Consider the following 24,403-nt stretch of genomic DNA (forward strand, 5'->3'; position numbering starts at 1 on the left):
AAAAAAACTAGCGATATCAACCGATGACGGCTCTCATCTCTATCAAAACAGTCTACTATGGCAACACTTCTCTCAAGACATTTCTTTTAGAAAAAAATCAATGTTGTCTTTGAATTTTCACAGTTTGCTTGTTTGTTTGGCCAGATTTTAGCCTCTTCTAGGCCCGTTTTAGCCCACGGGCCTTATGTTTGACACCTATGTTCATAGTTGGCATTGATGTCAGTACATAAATAACTGCTTCACCTTTGAAAATATTTACTGTTATTCCAAAAATCTCAATACACAGGAGTTATATATTACATATAGATGTATTTCTTATCTAGATATTTGATATAAATGCATTAAGTTTAGCCTGAACTTGTGAAAATAAAATGACATATTGAAGCACTACATTTTTCTGCATGATGTTTGGCATCTTGCTCATTTAGATATTTTCTGCAGTAACTGGAAATAAACACGGTTAAATCTCAGCGAGCCGGACTGAATGTGCAGCAGCAGACCAACGGCGGTCCGACTTCCTGCCCTCCGAGGCTCCGTGTGCATGACAACATCTCAAGTGAACACAATGAGCCTCGCACGAAGCGGTGAGGTCAGTGTGTGTGTGTGTGTGTGTGTGTGTGTGTGTGTGTGTGTGTGAGAGAGAGCAGGAGGGCGAGCGTTGGGGTGAATGTGTGTGTTTCTGGGTCATGGTTAGTAAATTCACAGTATTCCTATGGCCTTCGAAAGCACTGAGGGAATAATGCGAATCTCAGAGGTGTGTGTGTGTGTGTGTGTGTGTGTGTGTGTGTGTGTGTGTGTGTGTGTGTGTGTGTGTGTCCACAGGGAGCTGGAATATAGGCTATGAGCGAATGTACCGACAGTAAAATGTAATTTCACTGCCCCGTAGTGTTTCTTTCTATTCATAGCTGAAACTCCACTGACTCTCTGAAACCCTTTCAAATGTTTTGCCACATTTCTCTGGTATTTGTTAAACTCAAGAACACACTGATTAGCTTTAGCTGACCAGTTAATCCACCGTATGTGGAGAAATGAATTAACCCCAAAAGTACTGATATTTGATATGGAAGAACTGGCAGCAAAATCACGAATCGTCACCAATAAACTGGAACTATTGAGGTTATCAATGAGCTTTTTCTGTGAAATATGTAGAACCCATGATCGTGTTCACCTCCAGTGCCAAGCCAGGCAGCGTCCAGAACCAAGGGACACTTGGGCCAATGTCCAAAATCCAGAACCCGTCGTCGAAATAGACCGAAGCCGAGTTTCAAAACAAAAGCACTTTTATTCTGAAAGCCTGTAGAGCTCCAGTGGCCCGGCATAGTGTTTTGGTCTGGAGAATCAGTGACATTTTCTCGTCCAAACTCATGTAGTCTCTGAGAATTGTATCTGTGACTCCTGAAAAACCCGATCCCGCACGTGGAGGTCGTCTGACCACTTCTTTAATGTCGCAGCTCTGAACTCATCAGACGATCAATATCCATCAGCGTGTCTCGGTTTCTCCCTCTCTTGTCCGTTCAGACTCGTCTGCTTCACGGTTGTGTCTCCGTCTTGGCGGACGACTCGCCGCTAATCGCTCCCGCCGTGTCGCTGGTCTCAGGTTACTGTTGTGGGAAAGTATCCGACGACAGCGCTCTCCTCCAGCCGCTGAAGACGATCGGCGCTGAAACCAAATATCGCATTTTATTGTAATGGAATGAAAAACAATCAGCATATGATTATGACCGATCGATCTGGATGAAATTACCTCCAGACGTTACGCCGTCTTCCCGTACGGACTCAGAGCCTGGATCTGAGCGCTCACACAAACACTCCTGACTGCTCCGAACAGCAATGCATATTTACCTCGGCTGCTCCAGTAATTATTCCGGGTAATAAAAGGTTCAATCGGTCCCGTCGGCCTCCTCTAATTGGACAGTTGCTAAAATTAGAGCTGCAGTTTTAGGATAACCTTGTGAAGTATTGCGACTGCAATCTGATTTTCCATAACTGCAAACCCTCGAGTTATAACGTCTCCAGGTGGAAATACGAGCGTTTTCCAGCCTGACTGCAGCGATGGGCGCTGCGGTGCCTCGGAGAACGTTCTGGAAACTCTGGTTTGAGTCGACCGCCTCAGAGCTGCTGCAGTTTCTTGTAACTTAGTCTCCTGAATGTTCAGCACCCGAGGAATTTACAGGTTCTCACTAATGTCATAAACTGCTGCTGATTTTCCAGTTGTTAGAGTGAAGGTTGAGTGGCTCACTACACCATCTGGTGGTACAAAGTGGTATTGCAGCAGTATTTGTTTGTTTTTCTTGTGAAGGACAGTATGATATTTAACCATTTAGCATGTTTAACTGAGCAGACTCATTGAGCAGCTGCTCCTGTTCTCTTGTTGTTCACTGATTGTTCCATATGTTACAAAACTATTGTAAAAGATCTAATTTTCATCAGTGAAATCTGTGTTTCTTCATTCCTCTACGAAGGTGCTGCAGGAGTGCACGTGTTTGCATGCGTGTGCACGGAGAAATGTGGCATTGTTCGACTCCTTTCCATCCATCTCCTCCTTATCGGCTGTAGTCCTGCAGCCAGCGAGCCCCGGTGTCAAGGAGACGTGTCAGGACTGAGTGTGTGTGTGTGTGTCTGTGTGTCTGTGTGTGTATGTGCGTGCGCACGCTCGACACTTGTTAGTCCAAGTGCATGCTGACGTGCTGAAAGCTGTTTAATCTTCAGGATAGCGGGGAAACATGCTGACAGGCATGTTTTCTCTCTTCCCCTTTTCCCTCACTGTGTCTTCTCTCCTTCCATTCTCACCCTTCGCCGTGCACACGCCCGCCGTGCACGTGCCCGCCGTGCACGTGCTCGTCATGCTACGGCACCACTGCGCCTGTCTGCCCCACTGATCTGCCAGAACAGGAGAAAACTTCTATCTACTGACCTAATTTGGGCTGTTTTTGCCCTTTTTTTTAATCCCACAGTATTTTGAAATTGTTTTTTTTTCCCAGTTACAGAACAAAACCAGCTCCATGATGGGAAAATAGAAAACAATACTTTCAGAGATCATTTCCCGTAGAGCATTTGATAGCACATTCAGATGCAGATGTTCTGAGGTCTGCTGTTTCCTGATGCTATCGAATAGTCAGAGTTTAGCAACACTGCGATCCTCCGATCTGCGCAGCCTCACACGGTTTTACAGCCTCACCGTAATAAACATTAGCTGAGCTAATGGAGTCTCTCATTGTGTTCAGTTACATTAGTTACCGCATTTACTCGATAATGTGGATGGGAGCTCCTAAAAGAAATAGATTAGTGCAGTGAAAATAAAAAGAAGCTGCAACAAAACACCTAAACTACCCTCCTGCGAACAGAAAGACGTGACTTATCCAGGCCTGCTATTGTATCGCAGCTGCTGGAGCTACAGGCTAATGCTAGAAGAGTCTTCAGTGCTGCATTCAGGGTGACTGGGAAAATCCAGAATTAATGAGACGTTCCTTTCGTTGCATTTCGTTGAGACTTTCGTTGCATTTCCGGGGGTCTGTTTAGCGGACAGCAGAGTGTGGAGCCACGGAGAGAAATGGTTTCCAAGGTGGAACTCTTTGAAAACGCATCAGCTGGATTGTCTGCATTCAGCAGTGAAGTGAAATTTCTTTCCAGATCAGTGTTTCATGTCTGACTGACCTGATCGCGCCGCATGATTCTTAGAAAACTCATTTTCAGGATGTTGGTTCAGCAGCAGCTCCTAAAGCTCCAGGTCCCATTGAACCAGTTTCATAGTTGTGCTGCTTTAGGTTTAGACTTTAGATCTGACGTTCTGATCAGTTTTAATCTGAAGATGTACATTTACATTCCCTTTAGTCTTGACTGAGTTTTATTTTGAAAACTATTAGACTTCCGCCATTCCTTCTTTTCCTCACTTGATGAGGTGTTTTTCTACATCGTTCCATGGAAATGCTTTGTTGCTGAAAACAGGTCGGTGGTGCGGAAACGGCAGGCGGGCGCAGCACCAGAGGTCTGCCAGGAGCTAAATGCGTGTGCGCCGAGGACGCTGCGTCTCCCGGAACGTGTTGAATCTGTAATTGACGCCGTCTTCTTTCCGCCGTCGATCAAGCATGCCAACGGCTGAGTCCTCCCCCCTCGGCGTGCCGTAGCGCAGGTGTTCAGCCAGATGTTGAGCAGGCGCCTTGACAGCGCGTCAGTCTGAAGCCATCATCGGCTCGGTCCCTTAGCGGTAGTTTCACTCGTACATCATTTGTGAGGACGCTCCTCGTCTGGATCCGCCCCGGGCTTCCCGATGCTGGGACCCGGCCCCCGATCCTGACGGGAGCGCCGTCGGGTCACGTGATGGCGAGCTGCGATATGAGCTAATCAACAGGAGCTGCCTGAGAGGCCCATCGTAATGTGCTGCCTCATTGTCTCTCCGGCCGGCTCCGCTCCCGCTGATTGGTATTCACTGCGAGCGTCTGGCAGCGCCGCCGGAGCCGCCGAATGAAAGGTTGTGGAGGTCGAAGGCTGATGGCGGCGCGGCGGGGGTTCAGGGATGGCGCTCACGTTTGTTTAGCTGTACTTTTACTTTATTCGTCATCCATCACGCCGCAGATAACATGTGCGAGCGCCTCAGAAATAACAATAACTCTTCGCCCGTGCTCCGGGCGACGACGGGAGCTTCTGCACGGCAGCAGGGCTCCAGCTTTATGGGGTTATAAAACTTCTCATATCAGGTTTATGGCACTTTGCGGTAAAGCAACAAGACGTGTTTTATTGAGCGAGGAAGGAGGAATTTATGACTTCCTGCTTTGAATATAAGAAACTTTATCATTACTGTTTTTCCTACAGTATTTACTCAGGAAACCACAGATCTCTGAAAAGTCTTGAAGCTAGCTTCTTTTCATCAGTTTGATCGTCCCACATTAAAAACTACATCTTTTTGGTGTAATCAGACGTCGTTTTCAGTATGTTGTCATGTAAACACGTGATTTCTCTAGAATGAGACATTTTCCTGTCAATGGGGCCTCAGTGGTCGTGGTCTGTAATCCCTGAGGTGCTCCTGCACAGATGTTGAGGAGACGAAGCTGATTGCGTTACTTGTCTCGTACATTTTGGCAGATGTTTGTCACAAACCGGAGACTTTCTGTCTTTATTTAATCATATAAGGACTTCCTTGAGGAATCTGCTCCTGATGTCTGGTCGTGGCCTGATGTGCTTCGTTATGATCCGTTTGTTGGGGACTTAAAGGAACTGAAAACATTCCTTGTCAGATTAAAAGTGTGGCTGATTGAGGTTCAGTCCACATTAATGGCATCCTGACTCCATAATCTGTAAAATCGGCTCTGCATTAATTAAACCTTCATATATACAGTGTGCAAGTCACGGAGCAGAACCAACATCTCTCTTATTTTTAGCTCGGAGATTCATGATTTTAAATTATGGTGATCCCAAATTGCAATTCACTGGCCGGCGCCTCGGCTTCCTGCGTGACTCCGGTTCTCATGCAGGAGGAATAGGAGATGGGCGGACGGATTAATTGGCCCCACAGGATGCTTTCCCACTTCACCTCAGTCCTCGTTGAAGAAAGTTGGGTCCAGAGAAGGCAGCTGCGCCTCTGCTTCGTTTCCCAGGCATTCGTTCTGTATCTGTCTAAATGCAGGGTTTGTGCTTTGAGCTTGTTTTCAGCTTGAACTGGTGTCGTTTATCTGCTTTTCTTCTTCTTCGCACTGTGGAGTGACTGGACAGACCACAGAGCCTCAAAAACACATATTCTGGACTTGTTGGTGTCAGAGATTATCAAACAATTTGGAATTTTACAGCAAAAATAAAAAAAAAATCATAATTTAGGATTGAAAAAAATCTGAGGTACAAAATGCAAAATATGTTTGAATGAAAAGTTGTGGAGACTGACTGAGGTGTAGACGAGCTTCTGAGAAGCTGCTCTGCCATAATGAAACAGTGCGCCTTCTGTTGGCTAAATAATAATCAATGGATGTTAGTCGTGCTTCAGGTGGTGACAGCAGCTCCTCAGAGGACGCCCGGGTCTCAGACGTTTCCCTGAGTCACTTCTTCTAACGGTCCCGGTGAGGCACGGTCTGATTGCAGACAGATTATCTTCACATGATCTCTCTCTTTTTTTTTCGGTTTTGTTTTTGCACTTAAGCAAACTCCTCCAACATTATTTCGACCTCCGCAAACCACCGAGACGTCCCCCACTCCGACTTAATCAGTATTTTTTCAGTGTTTTGCAGCTGAAGGGCAGGCGCGGCGTCTTGTCTATTGAATGTGGGGAGGAACGGCGGAATATGTTGGGCATTTTAATGAAAACATTGACTTCTCTGTCTGCCCAAAATAAATGGACCATTACAAAGCCACCAGCTGTTCTTTTTTAATAAAGAAATACTGAGTTTATGATATTTGAAGATGTTTTATTCGACACGAGTTTGACAAAGACACAGGTTGTGGTTTCTATGCAGACTGCTGGTCTCACAGCTACAGTCCAATACTAAGTAGTTTTCCTTCTCTGTATTCAAATCAAGAGTTTCCATTCAAGTTGATTGGGGTTGTCAACGCTCGACTTTGTCTCCTCCTCGCTTCCCATGCAATGCCTGCAGGCACTAATTAAACTACAGCAGCTGATTGGAAGCCGTGTGTGTGTGTGTGTGTGTGTGTGTGTGTGTTACCTCACACGCAGAACACTGAGGAAAACAATCCATCCGAACACCCACCGATCCATCTGCTTCCTCCGCCGAGGACAGACGTCGATCCCAGACTGAAAAGGAGGAGAAGTTATGAATCAGTCATCAATCAGGCCGTCAGCAGGTCTTCAGAAATCCTCCCAAGTAAAACTCTGACTTCTTTCCGCTTCCTTCGAAGTGAAAACAATGGCGGTGACGCAGAGGGAGCGGCGGGGGGTTCAGTTTGTTGATTTGTATTTGTAAGTTTGGAGCCGGGCTCCTCTCGGCGGGAGCGCTTCCCCCCGAGGCGATCGAGTCAGACCAGGTGAACGACCTGACGCGAGCCGACTCCAGAGTGTGCGCTGAACGCCTCGTGAGGCGACGCCGTCGTCTTTTCCTCTTTGCTGCTTCTGAAGAATCTTCTGATGATTCAGATTCAGTTGGAGGTTTACCTGAAGCTAATACCACAGTATGGTGGTGACAGTGCCGTTATGCAAAATAAAAAAAAAAACTTTTAATGGTGTTTTCCTATCAAAAAAGACTCTTATTAGACCCTGCCTACATATGAAAACACTTTGTTTTTGTTTTTTTGAGAAAAAATGTCCCATTTACACAGAAACGTTTTGAAAATACGCAGCAAATGGCAGAAATGCTGAAAAAGATGTCGTTTTCATGTTGGGTACTGCTGTTTGTTTTTGTGATGAACCCACGCGACACACATGACTGTAATAGATTACTATTACAGTAGCTGTCAACTCTTAAACTACCAAGTTCCAGGAGAATCTGGCCGGGGAGTCGTGACACTCTGGAGGAAAACACCGTTATCGTCCATCTGCTGAGCAGAAGAACTACTGAAGACCTTGCTGTCGTGGAAACTCACTCCCAAGACGCTACGAAAATGTTGTTTTGACGTCAGCAGGGACGAATGAACTCGCGCTGAAGCTTGATTCCTCCACGTCTGCTCTCAACATGGTGAACAAGCCTGCCGATGAAGAGATGCACCGTATCGAATCGTATCAGGAGTTGGTGATAGCAGGTGTTTTCAGCTGGATGATCCCATGAGTGGAACGCAGCATCTGCAAAGACTTTCCAAATAAAATAAGTAATTTTTAAGTACTTTTATGCATGAACTGCTACTTTAGAATAATTCAGCTGAAACTCCAAAAACAGCTTTTCACATGTGCTTCAAGTGGAACTCGGAGTTTGCGGGCCTCTGAAAGCTGCTCCTTCAGTCCTCTGATGTATAACATTCACACTAATGACAGCCATGTATCTGGAGAGTTGAGCTGTAGTTTGCTTTGACAGACGTCCAATGACGAGGCTGATATTTTCTGAAAGCAGGAAGATGTGAAATTCCCCCAAAGCGCAAGTTCGCAATTATTCCCTCACTTTACCAAATCGCACACGGTCCTGCCACTCTGTGTAATCTTCTCTCTGAGCTAATTGAATTTTTTTTCCCTTCTTTGACTTCACTCCTTTAAAGCCGGTTGAAGGCCCCCCCGGAGGCCTGGTGCCACTTTGAGAGCCTTTCCCTTCGGTTTGGAAACCGGACTCCTGCATTATCGCCGCGTCTCCGCATCATTTCTGACACGCCGGAAAGAGACGCTGGTGACATCTGTAATTTCCTCAAACGGTGATCTTCGATACCAACATGGCTCCAACAAACCGATTGGAGGAACGCCGCCTGTCATGGTGGCGCCGTTTGCCTCGTTGTCAGACGTTCTGTTGCGAAGACGAGAAAACAGCCTCGTCCAGATCTGAGCGAAATCACGGCTCCTGCTGGCTCTGTGCTGGATTAACAGCAAATGTAGATTCACTCTGCGGAGCCGAAACGAGTCGAGAGCAAGACGGCGAGGAGAGAGGACACAGTGTACTCCACACACACACACACACACACACACACACACACACACACACACACACACACACACACACTGCTTTAACAGCAAGGGGACTCCATTATCTCTTCAGCCCTCTTCACTGTCTCCTCACCTCCATTCATCTCCATCTCTCCTTCATTTACACCCCCCTCCTCCTCCTCCTCCTCCTCCTCCTCTTTGTGCCTCCCTGCTCCTCATTCTCTGCCTCTATTTCTCACTCTACAAACACTAAATCACTGTCGTCCCGTTAGACTCCCGGCGTATGTTTTTCTTTTTTTTTTTTTTCCTCGCCGGCCCATGAATAAATTATCAAAGAGAACAAGAGGCTGCTTTTCCTTCATGGAAAACACTGGTGCTTGCCTTTGTTGCTGATAGAAATGTGTGTGTGAGTGTGTGTGTGTGAGAGAGAGCGAGTGTGTGCATTGATGTGTCTGTGTGTATCATTCAGTGCAGGGATTTGGGGAGTGTGTTATCGCTAGGTGCTCTGTACATCTGGACTGAGTTGGGCTCTCAAAGGTACCCTGAGATTGGATGTGGCACACACACACACACACACATACACACACATCAAAACAAAGCTACAGCAGCAGCAGCAGCTCGAGCCTATCTGTGGTCGATTGGAGTTGGTTTGAGCGGCTGGTGTGAAGGGCAGCCAAAGAAGCAGCGTTCTGTGACTAATAACGTGATGCACACACACACACACACACACGCACACACACACACACACACGCACACACACAGATAGCTGTGCTCTCTGAGGTCTAGCAGTCGGAGGATCGATCGCGCGGCCACAAGGAGGCTAATCAATACGCCGGGTTTGCGCTGCTGGAGGAAGAGAATCAAACCTGTTTCCCTCAAGAGAAGCGCACATAAAGGCAGAAGCAATCATAAAACCACACGTGCGCCTTCCCCCACCCCCAGCACGGGAGCACAGTGGCACAAATACAGCAGCACAGTCCCTGCAATGCTATATACGACCACACACACACACACACACACACACACACACACGTTTGCTACATGGCGGTGCAGCACAGTACAGCTCCTTCCTCCCCAGACGCAGCGGCTCTGGGCCCCGGGGCCCCGGGGGCTTTGTGAAATACATCACACTGCAGATTTCCGGCCCATCACAGACGAGCGTCAGGGCTCTGCTGACGTGTGTGACGAAGACGACGCTTAACCTCTTTATTCTGACAGCCGTCAGTAAATATCGGCGGCGACAAGCGGCCGCGACCCGGAGCTTCTTTCTCATCGCATTAGAGAAGCTGAGGGGAGCCGCCATCAGGAAGTTATCAGTTAGTGGCCCGATTCGCCGAGGTGAAGCGCTTCATGATGAATTGTGCTGCGTTGATTCTGTTCTTGCACATCATGAGTTATTGAGCTAAACTTAAATGTGTCCTCAGTGTTTTTGTTGATGGTTTTTCACTCGGTACGATGCAAAAAGCAAGTTTGTCAATAAACGCCCTGTGCTTCCACTTAACTGAAACCTTGATGTGTAACAATTCTAGCAGCGGAGGGCCCAGATGTTAGTCTGATGTGCTGTTTTGTGATTAGTTTAACTCTACAGGTAAAGCACGTGGTTGAAACAGGATTTTATCGTCTTAGGAATACATCCAGACCCGCCCGTGTCTCTCTTGAGCCAACATGACGGTGCTGATGCACGTCTTTGTCTCAAGTCGACTTTCTGGTCTTCTAAATCACCCCACACCTTCAGATTCTCCAGAATTGAGCTGCTCGTGTTTCGACAGGGACCAGAAAGCAGGATCGCATCGGTTTTAAGGGCTTTAATTCCATTTGATGTCAAGCAGAGATCAGGGTTTGTAGCTGTTGTTGCGCCGCTTTACAGAGGTGCAGATCTGAAAATGCTCAAAAGCCTTAAAAATGAATGTCTGATGAAACCACCGAAGGTAATCTGGGATCAAGTTGAGTTCCAGCGGGGGGAATTATGCCGGCCATCTCAATGGAAAAAGGACAATTTACCCCAATTGGGACTGGATGGAACAAACACAGGACCTTCCTTCAAACCACAGCTGTTTGTGTTTGATCAGAAAAGAGGAATTAGAATTCTCAAGAAATCACCTTCATCTTATTTTCATGTTTTCAGTCATATTTATCATTTAGTTGTTAGCTTTTGTCTAAACACTCAAGGTTGAAGACAAAGATGGAAAAAAACATCTGTAGAAAACATCAGCTTCCCTTTTGGTTAAACGCTCAAACAAACCGATCATCAGAGATCAAGCGTTCCATTAACCCTCTGGACTCTGTTCACGCATCTGGAGAAGCTTATAAGCAGAACACACACTTTAATGCAAAAAAAGCCTCTCTGAGCTGCAGCTCATTCCCATCAGTGCTGCTGGAATCTCGTTCATGCTCAATCGTGCTCATTAATGGAGTCGTTACTAACTCACATTTCTGACAGTCAGATGAGAATCAGCTGAAAACACACACTGGAAGTCTCAGCAAACCTTTGTAGAGTTTCAACGATGGCGCTCGAAGCTACTGGTAACGCAACTGTTGGAGAATGAGGATCACTCTCACACCATCAGGGTTTTAGCCAAGCGACTTCTTCGACCTCCGGTTCCCCAAAACGTTACGCTGAAGGACACGCCCACTCTCACCAACCCCAGGCAGAAAGCGGGGCGGAGCTTCCAGGTCTGCTCGACATTCTGGGAAATTTTACATAAAGGTACTCAAAAGTTGCACATCTGATGTAATCAGCCGTGAAGACTGAGACCAATTGCCAGTTTCTTGTTGTCTGACTGTTCGGCTTTGCTGGTGATTCCATGTAAACAAGCTCACATGCCTGGCAGTGTGTGAAACACCGTCCATCCAGTTCATTCATACAGAGGCTTTAAGGAGGGACGCAAAAATCAGAGGAATGCTTCAGCTTTCCTTCTGCTGCTGGAATTAGAGTGTGTGTGCATGTGTGTGTGTGTGTGTGTGTGTGTCCCACAGACGCACTAAAACGTTCCTTGATCTCCAAAGTTTAAAACCAGCGAAAACCAAAGGCAGAGGCAGCCGACAGCTGGAGCAGCGTGCCATGCTGCCACCAGCGCGCTAATCCAAATCCTGCCCCAAATCCCACTCTGTGTGTGTATGTGTGTGTGTTCCTCAAATCCATGTGTGTGCAAGTGTTGAAGTTTACATCAAGTTCTGCACGCCGCTTGAACCGGGGTGTGTGTGTGTGTGTGTGTGTGTGTACGGCGCTCCTGAACGTGCGCGCAGCTCTAACCAGATTCTCCCTGCCTGGAAAGCTCTCCTGTTCAGGGACCAATCAGATTCCATTCTGGAAATATCAGGAGTCGACCCGTTAAAATCGCAGCCTGTGTGTGTTCTGTGTGTGTTTTCATTTGATTAAGTATTCTTTCCCTGAACGGCGTCGTCACGCACCAGTCGTCAGACCACACCGTGACCTTCCACAAACGCCGGAGTGTGTGTGTGTGTGTGTGTGTGTGTGTGTGTGTGTGTGTGTGTGAGTGTGTGTGTCTGTGTGTTGTGTTTACCTGTGCGTTACATGCACACACACACACACACACACACAGTGCCCTGTTTGCACGACGATGTTTTTCAGTGAAAATGCAAAACTTGAGTTTCCGTTTGGCTGCAGTGTTTGAAGTCACTGAAAGCACAAGTCTGAAAATGAATTTCAATGGAAATTCCTGAAAACGCTCCGTTTCCGTGGAAACGTTGCGATTGTGCACGTGCACAAGTAGTTCTCCTGCAGAGGCGCGAGTAGCTAGAGACTGAAAGAGCGTCATGACTCCAGGTCAGTCTCAGCTGGATGGAGGGCCGTCAGGCTCCGCCCCCACAGTTTTCTGTATTTTCATTTAAGAAATTCAAATGAGAAATAATCACTTATTTTCAGTAAATTGTGTGTTTAAATTTGCAACAACATATCGTGTATTAACTATTAGTCATAATTTTCTTGGGGGAAAAAAACCCTTCTGAGCCGTCTAGACGTGAGAAATTCTGCCCCAGCGGCCAACCAATCACTGACGAGATTCACGCCTGGCAACCGGAATTCAGCCAATCAGTGTTGTGGATTCCGATGCCTTGAAGGTGAGAAGATTGCTGACATTATTTGACCGAATCAAGTGAAGGGGTGAGATAGTGACGCTGACAGTGTCTGCCAGAAGGGGGCAGTCAACAGCTTTGTGTGAAAATGTGATAACTTAATAATTTATTTGTTTCCAATTTGACTCTAACCTTGCGTTAGGTGCTATTAATAGGGGTTTAACGAAATGGTCGACTCACGAAAATGATACGAAATACCAAACAGGACTCACGATACGAAATACTCACGATACAAAAGAAAATCCCCAACAGTAGGAAGTTAAGCAAAAATCAAATTTTCTTTATTTTATTCTTTATGCAGACATACAAAAGTAATGCTGCATCAATTCAAAATGAATTCACTTTGAAAAAATACAAAAACTGTGAAAATACAAACATAAAATCTCAATTAAAAAGTGCTTTATTGCTATAATAAATAGGATAACTACAGCAAAACTACATTCTTGCTGCCTGTCTTCAGTTCAAAACAAAATGCTTTTTGAAAAAGGAAAAATTGTAGTGTTTATCCTTGTGGTGTTTATCATGGTAGTTGTCCTCCCCGCAGTGTACGGCGAACTGTAGCAGGATATTTTGCGGTTACGGTTCTTGTTTTATCCATATTGAAACGAGTGTTTTGCTACGGTAGGCGAGGAGGGTCAAAAATCATCATTCTCAGTGGTGCGCGGCGCCGTTTCACATTTTCTATTTTGTTCAATTATTTCGTGCGTCTTTGAGTTTTATTTCGTCATTTTTTTATTTCGCGTGACACCCCTAGCTATTAATATTGGTAAAATAACAGTAATAATGACTACTTCACAGAGCTGTGGCATCCAAATATTTATGCTCTGTTGTTTTGACCAATTTCGCCCGCTAGTGGAAATACAGGAAAACTACATTCTCAGTCTTTCTTCCATCTCTTTCTTTCCTGCCAGCAGTTGTTTTCCCAGCAGGAACATTTTGTTTCTCTTTCTCTTCTTGAAGTTGATATTCTCTGAGAACCTTCAGACGTCTTCAGAACGAAGCCAGTCCTCCGCTGGACTTGGTTTTAATCTTCACCTCCACCTGGTGGGCTCGTCCCGTCACCGGCTCTTCTTCTTCTTCTCTCCCACCTCATCATGTCTCCAGAAAAGCCTTAAAACCTTTCATCACTCACCTTGTTGCACTCAAATGGAAATTACAGCCTCGACCAGAGCCGTGTGACGGTTCAGCTCCTTGATATTTTCAGCAGCAGTAAAGCAGAACTGCAGTAAGTAAACACTTCCAGCACACGTTTAGCCGTGTGTTGACCTTTTTAGATAATTGGCTCCGAATGCTGCACAGCGCTCAAATTCGGATCATTGCCCAAAGGGACAAAATATTTTAAATCAATTTTTGTGTGTGTGTGTTTATGATAAATAGAGGGAAAAAAAACTATAGCATAGTGCGGCTGCTCAGGATTCTATCGCTGTGGTGTTTTTAAACCTCCTCGTGTAATAACATGAGAAAAGACACTTCGTGATAATCTGTTGATATTAGATATATATGACATGATTTGCAACAGACATAAGCACCTCTGTAGAAGATAATGTTATCTTAATGTAAATGTTAATGTGTTTGTTTCATCACTTGCCCCTAATTTACATCAGCTATGAACACGCCATGGTTCTGCCTTCGTTTCAGTTTTATTTTATGTGTTTCAGTTATTTTCTTTTGATTTGTCTTTCTCAATTCTGCCCTGTGGCCAGCGAGTAATAAATGATGAGGGTGGTCAGTCAGTTTTGTTTTTGTTGTTAGTTTTTCACGGTTTATTTTTAATTATTTTTTATTTGAAGTGCTGTTGTTTTAAATGTTCAGAGAATGAATGCACACAGCTTCAAAACTTCATTTATCACACTTCAATCAGTCCTGTGATGATGATGATATATATATATATATATATATATATATATATATATGTGTGTGTGTGTGTATGTATATCACAATTATAATAATATATATAGTCCAGTATTACAATACAGCATTATTTCTGATGCTATTCAAAGGTCATAGCTGTAAATATAACGAATCTCTTCAGATCAATCTGAGCCTCGTCCTGAAGTGATGGAATCAGGTCCGTATGGAGGACAGTCTGGACGCTCCGGACTCCAGATGTCCTCACTGGACGGTCAGAGGACACACGCCGGTCTCCGTACTGATAGCAGGACAAGTATTTACACACACGGTGGAGGGAGTGTTGACGTCATGAGACGAACGTCCGTCTGTGTAGGATAATTTATTTACACACACACACGCGCACACACACATTCACTCACCTCTCGTCATCCCCTCAGTCCATCCTTTGTGTCTCATCTTCTGTTATCTTGCTCGTCATCACTCTGTATGACAGCCCCCCTCCTTCACCCCCTCATCTATCTTCCCTTCATCTTTTTTTTTTTCTTTTCGTCCTTTATCGTCTGTGCTCCCTTCTTTTCCCCGCCCTCCCCTCTCCTCCTAATCGCCCCTCGCCCTGTGTTGGCTCTCCTCTCGCTGACCCTCCTCGTCCTCCGTTTCCTCCTCGGTGAGCTCCTTCCTCCTCCTCCCTCCTCCAGTCTCCGGCATCCCTCGTTCATCCCGCCCCTGGCAGTTTTATTATTCTCTTTTATAGTGTTAATAAGGCAGCTGCCAGCCACCAGCAGACACTCCGCTCTGCAGCAGCAGTGCGTCGCCCCGCGTTCTGCTGCTGCTGGTGACTCTGCGGTTACCACCGGTGATTGTCAAACAGACGCCGGCGTCTGCATCCGCCGTTCTGCAGGACTCCGCCACAGCGCAGACACTGATTCATTTCTTACTAAACTTCCTACTCTGATTTCTTTTTTTTTCCCAAGAGCTCTTAGATCATGAGTGTAAAAGAACCAAGGTTCCCACTTACATGTACCCTACAAGGATTTCTGTTCTTTATGGAGAGAGAAAGAGAAGGAAAACAACCGATACCATCATTATCCAATGAACCAATCACCTTTCAGACCTCGTAAGAAACTAACCTGCAGAGAGTTCAGCAGTCCGGTGTGGTCAGCTCGCTGTTCACCCGGTGTAACGGCAGAAAACCCTTCCATACTGGATATTTTCTTACTAGTTTCCCAAATACAACGGCACTGCTTCGCCCACGGCGTAACATCGTATTGTGAAGTGTATATCTAGAATATCTGCACTCTGATAGATATTATTATGATTTTGAAAGCGAGTGTTTCCGTGGTTTGAAGGCACTTCCACAGACTGTTCAAGCTTCAGACCGCTACTGATACCTTCCACATTCTCTTGTTTTAGACTCCAGAAACATTTGACAGGTAAATAAAAGTACTTTAGATTCAAAGCCGCGTCTCCTGGAAGCACCGTTCCCTCCCAAATCTCCCAATCTCCAGCTCGCTGTCAGCTCTGCTGTGAACAGCCCCGTGTTTTCTGCCTCCCTCAGGTTTCCGTCCTCTATTTCCCGCCGTCCCTCCTGGGTTCCTCCTCGGTGTTTTTTTCCCCTCGCCCCCCCCCCCCCCCTTTCCCCCCTCACCAATTTGCAGCCCTGGTCTCTTTCCACACTGTTTGCTTTCCGCCTCCCTCTTGGTGTTGTTTGTTTCACTCTTCTCTGAGGTGGAGCCGTTTGCTTCGTGCACGCCGAGGAGGACATGTTGAGTCAGGCTGTTGAGCGGCGTCCCGATGAGTCGCTGACCCCGAGTGTATAAATGTTGAACGAGCGCAGAGGTTGGCAGCGTTCGTTGTCGTGTAGAGTCTTTTCCCATCGGGCATGTATAGGTCGGCCTCGCTGGGTTTTTCTGGTCCAAGTTAAAGCAGCAACTGAAGGGATGGTCTCAGTTTTTTTTTGCATTTTCGATTTGGAAATTTTTCAGAAATCAGAGCATTTTCCAAAAGTTGCATCTTCTGCGTGAACAGGAATGAAAGAGCACAGTCACACATGATGCCTTTGTCGTCTCACTGCAGCGTAAAACAGTTCACTTTTAACATTCACAGGCACATCTCACGTCTCAGCAAGGTTTCAGAAGACAACAGACAAAAACAGACTCCGCCAGATCTGTGCACCAAGTCTCAAGAACTTTCTCCTTTACTCTGCTGACAGGGACAAATCAAGTCGAAGACATAAAGAGACACTTCTGAAAATAAAAAAAAAATAAATCAAGTGTTCCTATTGTAGTGACAGCTTTCAGCTTTCTGTTCAGAAGTTGTGCTAAAAAATTAAAGTCAATCAAGAGTTCAGTCTCCTCGAGCATGAGAAAACTTTAAGGGGATTAGAAAAGAGTTTTGAAGGACTCTCTTCTAAAGTCAGCGTGTCAGAGTATTTATTCCTTTGAATAGCAAAAACTGGTGGTTTTGAAGGGTCAGTGCTCTAAATATTTGCATAATTACTGCTTTGGAGATTATTTCCACTGCTCATCGGGACTGAACAGTGGCGCTCCTCTTTTGCCTTTGTGTGTTCGGTCGTCTGCTTTTCTAAGACAGTAGAAGAATGCCGTCTAAGAATGTCTTCCAGACTGACCGGGGTTGCGGGGTTCTGACCGGGCCTCATTCAGAACGACAGCTAGCTTCACTCTAAACCTCCGTCACGTCGCCCTTCGTCCCTCAAAATGAGTGGATTGGCAGTTGGTTTCCTCAGTGGGAGACTCCCCAGTCGAGACCATACCTGTGCAAGCTCTCTGGTCCTTTCATGTCCAGGGTCGGATGCATCGGCGTCATCTCCACACTTACCCTTGGACGGTCTTCTGAAGGAGTTTTCTGCTGATAACTGCATGCTCATGGGTTAAGTAGTTTCAGAAATGCCAGTTTGGAGCCGCTCCGTTTGCTGCCTTGCACTTAAATCGCAGTGGAGAGCCGGGGTTCGATTAAGAGAATGGGGTCTTTTTTTTTTGTCCATTTCAGAAAAGTTGCTGATTGAGGTTTTGGTCCACCTCGTGTGAAGTTTGTGTTTTTAAATCAGCAGCAGATAAAAAATGTTGGAAAACAACTCTGGACCCTCTTCAGAGAATCATTGGCTTCATCACAGTGATGCACTGGCGCTGATGCCAGCATTACTTTTTTGGCTTCAAAATCTAATATTTTGTACAATTATCTGAGGAGATGATGACAGATTTGGTAATATTTCTATTTTACTCTGTATTTATTCCAGGGATCTGCTGAAATCACTGCTGAAATCGGCTGCTGATGGACAATTCCTGCAGATTTCATCATTACAAGGACCTTATTTCTTCATTTTATCGCTTTCTAGGCTGCCTGGAAAGCAGCGTTTTTCTATTCCGTCTTCCTCGCTGTTTGACCTGGTGTTCTGCTTGTGCCAGAAGTGGTCGGGAGTTAAAAGAAACAAAAAAAAAACAACAACCCTAAATGTCATGGCATGTTCCATCCGCTGTTTTGCCTTTTAGCTGTCGGCCCCGCTCCGTCCGCTCAGCATAAACTGCACGGCGAGGCATAAAAGCCAGACGCACAAGCTGCTGCCTGCTTTCAAACTGCCGCTCATCATCACATTCTGCACTTTTTATAATGCTACTATTTCATGCTTCGATGTAATTTGGATGCGACGGGTACCTGGGGGATTCCAGGTCCGGTTTCATTCGCCTAATAAATATTTATGTGCGCTGTTATCATTTCTGGCAGCGCACTTTCCTGTCTTGATTAATGTGTTGCCTCATGAGTCCCCTGATATTTACTCCTAATGCTGGCTGCAAGAGTGTTTAATAAATACCTCGCAATCGTATCATATCACTCTTGTAACATCAGAAACTTGAATTTTTTTCCCACATTCAGCTTCACCTGGAGATGTAACTCTCAAGTTATTCAATTATCACACAACCGCTTGAGTACTGGAGAATAATAGGGCTCAATAATGCCACGTATCAGCCTTTATTATAGTTAAACTGGTTGTGAATTATCTCATAATTTAACAAGCTAAAGACAAAGGATGCTATTCAAGAAATGAGGAACCACATGGTATTACACCTTGAACGGGTGAAAAATGTTTGATTCACTTTTCATAAACAGCCACACCTGCACCAGACAACTGAACGACTGGAACTGATTGTATTAGCTTGAGTTCTTTCCTTTGGCCTCGTTCACATGATGTTCTCAGGTGAAATGTAAAACTCTGGTAGCGTTTTGAAGGTTTGTTTACAGCAGTGCTCAGAGCCACTGAACTTTTTAGTTTTAGAGTTGAAAGTGAACGTAATAACTATCCAACTTGGTCATCTGTCCATAGAAACAGCCGTGTACTCGTTATTGTTAATATATATAGTGCGTGGTTTTCATTACAAAAGCAACCAACAGCCCCAACCCGCGGCCCTGCATGCTGACTACGTCATTTTTAAGATTTTCTACATTGTTTACTAAATTTTGCCACGTAAGTGCAAAACTCTCCAGAAGTGGAAACACAAAAACATGCATTTCCCTCGAGACCTTGTCGTGTCAACACTTCCTTCTTTAAACAGAAAAAGTGCTCACATTTGTTTCCCAAAAGTTAAACTTCGATGAGATTCATGGAAGATAAACAGCAACAAAACAACCCTGATAAACTACAAATCTGGAGTCAGCCGTCTGGCCTGATGGAGGTAGGATAAGGTTGATTTAGCGCTGCTCGTGCATCAAGCTGCTGAGGAAACAGGATAATGTTCACGTTTGCTCAAGATTAATGAGCCGCTTATCATGTGCAGGAAAAAAAGAAAGATGCTTTTTAATGAAGACAGCAGGTTTGGACCCTGCTGAAGCTAACCGCTCTACATCTGTACAGTAACTAACGTGCTTCTGTCCGAAGTGGAAACCCTGAATCCGGTAGTTTCTCCTGGCAACACTGGACGTCACATTGTCTCCTTTCTTCACACCAGAGGTCCAAACCAGCGTCTTGGCAGGATTGATCTTCCTCAGTCGTCTCGCTCTTCATGGTGTCTGCATTCCGTGATCGTTGGCCTTTTTTTTTTTTGTTTTTAAATTTTGTCGATATTTGTTGTGGTAAGAAAGACTCTCTCGGTTGGGCCCGATGCAAACAGACCTTCCCACGCTGGAAGAGGGCAGACGTTCGGCTGCGCCTCGCTGTCACTTGGCTCGTTCTGCCGAGAGCGCCGGGGAGGAAGTCGGCAGCGGTTTGTGCCCCCGCTCAGACGGCGTTGGGCGTGACAGCTGTCAGACGGCGGCTTTGTCTGCCGTTGATTTGACAGTGATCTGATTTGACAGCCGTCGTCGGACGGTTCGGTTTGCTCACAGCTTTTCGTTCAGACTCGGAGGGAGAGGACTCTGTTCACCTGTTGGGGGGGGTGGGGGGGGCTTCCTTATCGATCGCCGGCCTCCGTCTCGATTCCACGCCCTGTCTTCTGCAAACATGACTGACCCTGACAGCCAATCACAGTCTGTCGCCGGTCGTCCGACAGCCCGGTCCCTCGGCGTCGCCTCAGATAACTAATTACCGGGGATGTCCGTCCGCCCAGAACCGGATTGTGGGCAGGAAAACCCAACTCGTCCGTCAGTGTCTCGACACCATTTTTGGCAGCGTGTCGTTCTAAATCCCTCAGAACGTACGGCAGGGAATTGAAGCTTTTCATCCACAGTGACATTTAAGAGGGTTTTTTTTTTCCCTCCCCTCTCTCTTTCTTCTCTGTTTTGCAGCAGCTGTGTGGGATGCAGCGTTGAGGAGCTATGTAATCTCGATTTGGCATCACTGTCCATGGTCTGAAACGTCTTAAATCCGATGGACGGCCGTGCCTTCGTCAGTCTGACTTCGCAAATTCCCCTAATAGATTTAAAGGAGTGGAAGAGGGATATTGACTTCACGAAGAGGAGCATGATAATCAGTTGATATTTGATGGTAAAGCTCAGGACTCCCATGTTTGTGCATCAGAATAGGCGAGAAATGAACCTCCAGCTCGTCCATTAATTCTAAATTGTGGAATGCAGAGCGGGAGCATTACTGCTGCAGCGATATCCGCTCAGCTCGTTATTTAAAGCTGCTCTGTTTGATAAACTGACTGAATGCGTCTTCGCAGTATGTTTTACAGGTTTTCCACTTATACAAATGAGCGTGTCTGGTGTTATATATCAGAAAAATACCTTCAAATAAAGTTGAATTAACTGTCACAATAAAGGAAGTAATGTGAGAAATCAACAGAGTAAATACTGAAACCATTCCACTGCCTCGGTACGACGGCAGATACACAAACGATGAAGAACAGCACTGTGCCGTATGTGATTCTTCAAGGAATAAAAGACTGAAGACAAACTATAAAAGCGTCTCTAAGAAAAGCTAAAGACGCCCCTTCAAAATAAAAGATATCAGAGGCTTCTGGTGCTGGTTCTATAACATGTGTCAGTTTTTTGTAACATGTGTAAATCAAATTCCAATAACCGCCGAGCAGGAAAGGCTCGAAGCCTGAGCCCAATATTGGAATCACTGATCTGATGCATTGTGATTTATGCAAATAACAAAAGCAAGGCAGTGTAAAGTAATCACATTTTTGCAAACTCATAAAGAAAACGCCGCCGCAGAGAGACGTTTTCTCACTCCAACATCCAGCTCTAGTATGAAACATTTGACAGCAGTGTTTTACGCCGCGTGTGGCCGGTTCATCAAGACAGGAAGCCAGAATTAGTAAAGCTACCAAACAATCCCAGTCTTGAGCTATTAGTGAAGATTCCATGCAGTGTTTTGAGGAATGACTGAGCGTCATGTGGTGACTTTAAGTATATCAGTGATCTCTTGTAACATAAATGAATTTATTGCTGACTCACCTATTTTTCAGTCATTAGAACAGGTGGAGCAGAACTTTAAGGTTCTGGTACATTAGTGAATGTGTGTGATCTACTCTTAAACAACCACCCTGTTTCTATATGGCGCCAACTTCTTCTTCACAAAATGGCTTCCAATAGATCCAGACAGGGAGTGTGTGTGCGGCCGCCCTGCTCTGCTGGTCAATAGGAATGCAGAGCACAGACCGACACAAACGACCTTCCTGCGGCGCTTGGCGTCTCCGCTGTTCAAACTTTGCTGCAGTCCCAACACACATCGCGGCTTCACAGTCGATGCCTTCTTGATTAGGCGTGGACGCGGTAATTGTTTTCATTGCCTTGGATTGGAACGACATTGAATCTAATGTGGTCCATCGATCTTTTGTTGGGGGGAAATTGGGTTTGTTACCGGCGTTGTAGATCCCTCCTGGTCCACGTGTTCGCCGTTTATAGCCTCTCCTCTCCATCACTGCGTTGTTTTCCTCCACTTTCGCTCCGTCTCTATCTGTTCCCGTCCTCCGCTGCTCGCTCTCCCGTCTCGTCCAGCCTCTCTTCCACTTTATCGCCACCGAACACGCCAGCTTTCTGCAGCTTCTCATCCACGTTCAGATTAAATCTGTTCGCTTTGCTCCACATCGGGAACAGATACAACTGAACAATACATATGCACTGATTTTTATGTGGTTTGCAAGAAGCAAATATCAATTAATCATCAATACTGAGACAAACTATAGCTGTTGTTCTACTGTATATTTCAAGATTGCTTGGTGGCAGACTATAAATTTGGTTAACATCCAGTTAATGTGGTGTTTAGCTGTTGATCTTGAGTTTGGGAACTCCCTCAAACCTGCATCTGAAGCACAGTATTGCTATTTATTTCCTGACAAACCAGTTGGTTGTCAGAGTTTTTATGTTCCGGCAACTGTTGGCCTCGACGTTTGTTATTTATAGTCACAGCCAGTGAATGTTGGCGTTGTCTCACGGTAGCTGTGTTTGTCTGCTAGCCATTAATCACAGAGAGGCTGTGGATCAGCTGGTAAAAGCCATCATGTTCGTTACTCCTCCAGTCAATTTATAATATCTTTCTTGACGTCTCGTGAAACCAGGCTTGGAATTTAGCACACAAATCAAGATGTCGGCGTTCGTTGGCAGGATTGAAGCCCCCCTGATCAGCCTCTTAAGAGAGACTTTCATTTGGAAACCAGATGAATGAATCGATGGATTTCCTCCACTACAGGTTGCCCTCTGACCCACTCAAGAGATCAATGAATTAGCAGCCTGAAACTGTTAACATCCACAGTATCTCTGGCTTCAAGCTTGAGCTGAGGAACACCAGCGCTGATTCTCGGAGACTGGTCTGGAGCGGTGCTGTCCGATAAATGGCTCCGGATGATTGGTCATAACAGATACTAATACAGTTTATACTTTATATTGAGGCTAAAAAAAACCTCAGTGGACGTCAGTGTAACTTTATTTTTTTCTCTCTCCTTCCTCAACAGTCTGAGTGCAGACCCAGTCCCAAGAGAAGCCCCGAACCCGCCGTGGACCTGCTGGGCCTGGGTAAGACGCAAGGACCCTCCTTCCATCCAGCGTAATCCCCCCCCCGGGCGATATCACCGCTTGTCAGACTGCGTTTAAATGTCTGCCTGATGCGTCAGATATGCAGATAAAAGCGGTTTTATTGGGTGATGTAATAACGCCCTGGATTGATATTGTAATAATTGCCAGTTAAGCAGTGTCTGGTAATATCATGAGAGCAGTTTAATGCCGTCTGGCTTCATTTGAGTCAAGTACAGAGACCTTTGGCTGCATCCTGATGACTTTATCTACTTTATCTGACTGGTAATACATCGTCCATCCTCCATTTCTCTGAAGATTGTTCACATTTTTCCAGCAGTTTATCATATTATATTTATCAATCAGCATGTGCTATAACTTCATGGAAAATTACTCTGAAGTCATCTCAGCAAGTGAAAAAGCAAGTTGTATTTAGAATGCGTGGTCTCTGGCGATACGAGGTTTATATGGATCCACGTATCCATGGAGACCACGGAGATGCTGAGCCGTCCACTGTTCCACTGTCCGGACCGCGTGCTCTTAGACATGAGTGGTGTAGTCTTTCAGACAAACACACGTTCCTGGCAGGATCACCGCGGTGCTTCCTCCATCCATCCATCCATCCATCCATCCATCCATCCACATCCCATGGAAACAGCCGTACTGTTGCTGTCATGCCGTATGCTTTCGACCAACACTCCAATTAACTGTGATTCATTTTGGCCTGCTGGCATCTTGATTAAAACAGTCTATGAGTAAAATAGATGGAGTCTCTCTCCTGTGATCCCGTCTTCTCATAACACAATAAAGATATTGATTTACATCTGCATATACCGGCACAGGTTTGTGCTGATCATGGCAAATGAAAATTTTTCAGTGTGACTCTCTTGACCGTGGCTGTTTCTGCTCTTCCTTCACCTCCACCGAAGCTGCTGATTGGCTGATCGGAGAGTGACGAGGGCATTTCGGACAGCTGCAGCTGTGTCAGCATGCACTAATTTCCCGAAATATTTTGGAAGATTGAAATAACTTTTGTTACTGATTTAGTTCCTTTTCAAAGCCGAGAGCAGAGGCGTAAAAACCAGACTGAATGAAGGCGATGTGGAAACTGCGTCGCTGCAGAGTCAGAGGGGGATTTCAGGAGGAAAACAATCGAGCTCAGTGCATTTTGTTGAGTTTAACGCTTCAGGATTTAACGTGAAAACGGATGAACGAGGACATTAAATGTCGCTGAGTCGACAGAAAGAGAGCAGGCGTCGTCCTGGTTAAACGATACGTGGTGGAAAAAGAGCGCTTGAAGGAGACGCCACATGGAACCAAGTAACCACTTTCCAGACCAGACTGGACGATCAGAGGTGTCGAAGAGGTACAAAGAGGATGACAGGAACACCTGAGATCAGAACCGATCCGAAAATGTCTCTTAATTTCTGTTCCTCCATTCTGAAACGGTCCTTGTGCCTCTTCAAGCAGCAGTTTGCAGCGTGAGAGTCCCTCGCTTTTAATTTGGCATGTTTCACCGATCCAAACAAATGTCACACCTGCGATTCGGCTTTG

The 24,403-nt window shown here is 45.7% G+C and overlaps 1 protein-coding gene across 1 annotated transcript in view; it reads left to right on the plus strand.

Moving 5' to 3' along the window:
- LOC115399520 (stromal membrane-associated protein 1-like) overlaps positions 1–24,403 on the plus strand; it is a 90,397-nt gene that overhangs the window by 34,797 nt on the left and 31,197 nt on the right. The window contains exon 7 of the mRNA XM_030106941.1: positions 22,792–22,852. Within this exon, the coding sequence (XP_029962801.1) occupies positions 22,792–22,852 (61 nt within the window). The remainder of the gene's footprint in view (positions 1–22,791; positions 22,853–24,403) is intronic.

The sequence above is a fragment of the Salarias fasciatus genome, chromosome 13 (assembly GCF_902148845.1).
Source record: "Salarias fasciatus chromosome 13, fSalaFa1.1, whole genome shotgun sequence".
Lineage (NCBI taxonomy): Eukaryota > Metazoa > Chordata > Actinopteri > Blenniiformes > Blenniidae > Salarias > Salarias fasciatus.